Source organism: Engystomops pustulosus, chromosome 4 (genome assembly GCF_040894005.1).
Source record: "Engystomops pustulosus chromosome 4, aEngPut4.maternal, whole genome shotgun sequence".
Classification (NCBI taxonomy): domain Eukaryota; kingdom Metazoa; phylum Chordata; class Amphibia; order Anura; family Leptodactylidae; genus Engystomops; species Engystomops pustulosus.
The window spans coordinates 193,919,770-193,925,309 of record NC_092414.1 but is presented as its reverse complement, the minus strand read 5'-3'; the positions used below and the strand labels follow the sequence as shown (position 1 = coordinate 193,925,309).

The 5,540-nt window shown below is 41.2% G+C and overlaps 1 protein-coding gene across 2 annotated transcripts; it reads right to left on the bottom strand.

The window, feature by feature from the left end:
* Positions 1 to 65: 65 nt before the first annotated feature.
* On the bottom strand, positions 66 to 5,303 carry LOC140127943 (CD209 antigen-like protein A). Of its 2 annotated transcripts, XM_072149179.1 has the most exons (9): positions 5,114 to 5,303; positions 4,967 to 5,022; positions 4,606 to 4,720; positions 4,330 to 4,431; positions 3,302 to 3,406; positions 3,146 to 3,202; positions 2,240 to 2,391; positions 1,771 to 1,871; positions 66 to 521 (listed from the first exon to the last, which is right to left on the bottom strand). In XM_072149179.1, the coding sequence occupies exons 3-9, from the start codon at positions 4,679 to 4,681 to the stop codon at positions 401 to 403; spliced, it is 714 nt and encodes a 237-aa protein (XP_072005280.1). In that variant the 5' UTR covers positions 4,682 to 4,720; positions 4,967 to 5,022; positions 5,114 to 5,303; the 3' UTR covers positions 66 to 400. The 2 variants fall into 2 exon arrangements, with proteins under 2 accessions (XP_072005280.1, XP_072005279.1); XM_072149178.1 differs by lacking the exons at positions 4,967 to 5,022; positions 5,114 to 5,303 and having other exon boundaries at positions 4,606 to 4,750.
* Positions 5,304 to 5,540: the final 237 nt, after the last annotated feature.

The following is a 5,540-nucleotide window of genomic DNA, read 5'->3' as shown; positions in this document are numbered from 1 at the left end:
TATAGGATTTTACTTTACGAAGACTTTTCACAGTCCGTGCCAGGAACGGACCCTTTGACAGTGGGATTGGTAACGCCCAGTTATCTATTTATTAAAGCATATCCATTAGAAATAACAGTGATATTGCACATTATACTAAACCAGCCAACGCCTTGATCAGAATCAACAATTAGGAATACAAGTTTATTGTCATTGGTTATCTACATATATACACAGGCAGTGGAGTCACTTTTATACGGGCACACCACTGGCAAGGCTGCCACCAGCAAGGATTTGTGTCTTTTACCAATCTCTTGGCACCAGTGATCAAAACATTTAGTATTATTTGCCTCCACCCCTCCGGAATAGTGCACCATAGTGCCCCTAGTGTCTGTCAGGTGTATCTACACCCTCACTTTCTTCACTTCTTACATATAAAATAATTCTTCTTGTCACAGTACAGGTCATTCCAGCCGTCAGATTTCATCTCTACACAAGTCTCACTTCCACCCTGATTATTTGGTTCATTATGACCCCAATTGCTGAAAGACAAAATCACATTAACACTTTCATGGGAAGACATCCCATTGGTCCATTTTAGCCTTAGTCTTATATAGATGAACTATGGTTTGTATGATTTATAGGGAGGAGTATTTATTTATATGGGCATTATATGACAGTATGTGTAGGAAAGGATGGAGGAATAATCTTTGAACCATATGACAGTATCAGTATTAATGTATAACTCAAGTATAAGCTGAGACAGCACAAAATAGCACGTATTGACTCGAGTATAAGCCTAGGGTGGGAAATGCAGCCTTCCCCACTAATGAAATCCCCAGCAGCCTCCCCCCACTAATGAAATGCCCAGCAGCTTCCCCCCACTAATAAAATGCCCAGAAGCCCCCCCACTGAAGAAATGTCTAGCAACCTCCACCAGTTATGAAATGCCCGGCAGCTTCCTTCCAAAGATAAAGAATTTATAAGGAAGTTTTGAGATACCGGGTACATTTCTGTAATCTAGGGAGCGGGACTACCTAGGTATCAGTCAGTTCTAAAACTCTTGGATGAGGAGACAGATGAAACTTTCAATGGAAGAGTAGTAGGTCGTATTTGGTGTCCAAATGTACTGGGGGCCTGGCCAGTACTGATGGCTTTAGTATAGAAAAGAATGGACTTGATGGTCGGGTCGGCCGACTGATATGTTGCGTGATTGACAGCGGAACAGCCAATCCAAGCCACTCCTCAAGGTCATTTTATATACAGCCCCATCAGGGTTTTTTTTAATATAAAGCCCCCCTCACCAGTTATGGAATCATTAGATGCAGCCCCCCTCATCTCCATGGATTCCTTATGTACAAACTTATGTAGGCCCCGTCAGCAGCTCTGGGTCCCGGCACTTGTCCAGGTATGCCCATTGCTGGGCCTGCCCCTAGCAACTTGCATTGGCTTTTATTGGCAAGTGGGTGTCCCAGATTTGGCAGTTCGGGCGCCAATCTGGCAACATGTCCAGGTCAGGCTGCCGATCAACAAACCTGACCGTTCGTTTTGTTCATCTCAACTCCTGTACCGTTGCTCTATGATCATCAATAGCAGTTTCATCTTAGATTCTGAAGTAACATCGCTTTGACCCAGTTGGGAGAAGTTCTAACCCCTCTCAGTGGCTGGACAGGTGTGTCAATCATATATCTTAAAACCGTGTGAGCTGATTGTTGTCATCTAGAAGCAGATTCATGCTGGACATTGCAGACTCCATTCATCTCCCTGTGGGGCTCCTTATCTGTTTCTCACCTGAAAGTGAAGGGTGTCCGATCAATCCATAGCCATTGAAAGTTTAATTTCCTTAAGCCAATCCAATATGCTTTCCCATTTAACGAAGGGATCAAGGAATCCTGGTAGCAAATAGAATAGAATGTTTTTGAAAACAAAAGTTGCTTTTTAGAGAAATTTTAAGAGATTTTAAGAAATTACCTAATTTACCGTAGTCATCATACATAAACTATGTTATGGGCTACAGATCTTTCTTTGAGTAATTTGATGGCATTTTGCTAAGTACTCTACCTGCTGTGACCTTGGGTTGTATCAGACTACTCTTTTACCTTTCCACTATTGCTTTGCCTCTAGGCTGACCATCACTTTTATTGAAACCACTTCAAGAATAGATGATCAGTCACACCATATGGTCACTAAAATGCAGAAGGTTCCGGAATTTGACCCATTCATTTCACCTACCCTATTGCCTTGGACATGGGGTACTTACCATTTCCTGTTTGCCAGTTAGAGTAAGAACATTAGACTCCATGGTGGTACAGGTAAGGAACGCATCTTGCCAATTTTCAGGCACAGAAGAGAACCAGTAACATGAGTCGCCTTTCTTCACCCATAGGTAGGGACATATATGTTTCCCAGGTTCTGAAATTAAGACAAGCCATGATTTTGCTGAATCCAAATCCAATATTTATGTGCAAGGGTTAAAGGATATGTTTATGGTTCAACTCATTCCCATAAGGGAGAGGCGTATGGGTTGAGTATAATTCCTATTATTATTTGGCCCCTGGCTGATATGGATGACCAGCCCCCTGCGAAATAGCTTTACTTAAAGGGGTTATACAGAAGTTGATAAACATGGCTACTTTTTTTTCTCCCAAAACAGCACCACCTTGGTTAGTGGTGGTATTGCGGCTCAGCTGTAATAAAATAAATGGGGCTTAGTTGAAATACCATGTACTGCCTATGATCAGTAGAGGAGGAGATGTTTTTGGAAGAAAGCAGCCAAATTTTTCAACCTCTGGTCAAGCCCTTTAATTACGTTCCCCATATTTCATTTAGAAGAGTCTCCGGTAATAAGTAGTTAGTCTTAAAATGAATGGTCTTAGGATGAGCCATTAATATCAGATTTGTGGACATTCCGCCGTACTTTGCTCCCTTCATTGTTTAGAGGCTGTTCCTGGTATTACAGCTCAGTCACATTCCCTCAGTACAGTGAATGTTTGGGGGTGCCAATAGTCAGACTTCTTGTGATCTTATATAATGACCCAGAGAAAAAATGCAGACTGCACTAAAGTCCGATGAGCTGTACATGGAAGGAGCTGGAGCTGTTAAAGGGGATGAAAGGATCCCTTTAAATAAGCCAAGTTATTAGTTACAGGAGATCGGTAATAGTTACCAGTCGCTTTTATCGCCCTCTGATTTCCTTCTTGTGACTTTGAGGAAGCAGCTGGATCTGTAAAGAAGGGACATTCAGTCCATCAGCCACAGGATGACATCAGCGCCCACAGATCCTCTTCCCGTCTCGTTCTATAGATACATCTCTCATACTTACATACGAGGGCACATACGAGCATCAGGAGGATAGATAGTAATGCGATTAAGCCCAGGAGCGACACTTTACATGATATGGACCAATTCTTCCGAAAAAAAGATTCAACTGGGAAACAAAGAATTATATTACATTACCTTTGTCTATAGTCCAATATAATATAATATAATATACATATTACGTACACTAAATATAAATAGTCTAAAGACAAATCAATTATATGTTTTGGTGAAAGGGGATCTCTGCTTTGGAAAAACTCTTTTAGATAGATTTTCACCTTGACAATAAGCTGATCATAGAGGTCCGGCGTCAGCTATAATGTGTTCCTAACCCCCATATTGTGTCGCAATCGCACCGGCTTTCACGCGACACGAATCGTGGGCGGGCCGTCGGACGATCCGGATTTAACAATCAAATTGTGTCGGAACTTTCAGTGGACTACAGCAACCGGGAAAGTAAATGTGCACCACTGTGTTTAGCTATTCTCCACTCAGCATAGTCACCTAGAGCTGATTTCCCTTCTCCAGCCGCATTAACAATAGAAACATATCATAATAAATTAAGAAACAAAAAATGTGATAAAATAATAGACTCTTTGGGGGTCATTTATCTTAAGTTGGGACATTTGTGTGCGTCTTTTTTTTTTTTTTTGGTTATTCCAGGTTTTGGACTTTATCTTATGAGGCAGGTGTAGGGTTTTTGTGCCTTTTTATTAAAAAGTTGCAAACTCCTCTCCAACTCTTCCTAAAAAATTTTCTACGCCTCATCGGGACTGGGGTTTATTTGCAATTTTTTTTTTTACTACGATTTGCACATATTTTTATGTCAACATCTGGACTTTAAAGATATATCAGGCGCAACACTGAAAAAATCTTGTGCGTCTTTAACTTTGCTGATTTTGGCAAATATAAGAGATAAAAAAAGCTTAAGATAAATTACCTCTATAGGATCTTTCTGAGACACACTAAAAGTGAGCTAATAATAATTAGGTATTTTATAGCAAATATTAGTGAGTAAATTGTGTACATTACTTTTGCCCATGTCTTCGGTTCCACTGCTTTCTATTATCGGTACTGGGGGTAGCGTCCTAACCCACATCTCATTCCTGTAAATATTCTCCATGTCCGGGTCTCCTGTACATTGAACAAAAATAAGTGAGATATTTGGATCTGCAGTCATCCCACCCAGAGGAAGGATTTTATCCCATATTTTCCCCATGGGGCTTATTGGGGTGTCCACCCTCATATACTCATCACCCAAAGACCACGATCCTGATCCCAGCACATAGTTAATCGGTCCAGTCTTACCAGTGACAACTGTGTTCCTATATATCTCTGCTCCTCTTCTCTGTCCTTCAACCCAGCTAGTGGCTTTTTTATACATACTGCCAACTATTTCTAGGTTCTCCAGCCTAAAAATCCCCTGTGATCAACATGAAGAAACAAAACTGAAATTTGTAGAACACTGGAACTGAAAAAGGAAGTGAGAGCAAACACAGATCTGTGATGGTGTCCGTAAAACGCTGTCTATGACACATTGAAACTGAATCTACCCCCCCTCCTGCTCGGCACCACACATATAATGTACATCTTGCAGCATTAAAGGGAACCTGTCATCAGAAACTAACCTAATAAACCACTACCAGTATGTTGTCAAGCAATTGAGTACCTTCTAGATCATGTTTCTTTCATGGCCCAGCGCGGTGACATCATCAAGAAAATCTACTTTAAAGAGAGATGTAAGTCAGATGTATAAAGTCAGGGTGGTGGAGAATTAAACACTGAAGTCAAGCTCTCCCTGCCTCTGAAATCTTACCCCAGATATCTTACTAGAGAGAATCTCAGACTTGCTTGTTGATGCCTCTTTTCTCCAACACTTGATAGGTCTGTGATTAACATCCAGCAATTATTAGGTCTGGATGGTGTTTGATCCGCCTTGGAGGAATTGGAAGTGACTTCTTGGTGGAACCATAAGCAAGAAGACATTGCCGAGTTGGAAATATCTCTAGTGAAGAAACATCCCTAGATCGGAAGGGGTCGAGTATCAACCTACTTATCAGCTTATTATCCCAGTTCAACAAAGGATCAGACATGATAGCTAGAGAAAAAAACAAGGAGCAGCACAGCGAGTAGAGGGATCAGGGTCCCACACAGTGTGCAGACTTCAATGTACTCGACTCGAGGGAATGTAAAAGCCGTATCAACAAAACACAAAGGGAATTGTCAAAATTTATTCACCCAAG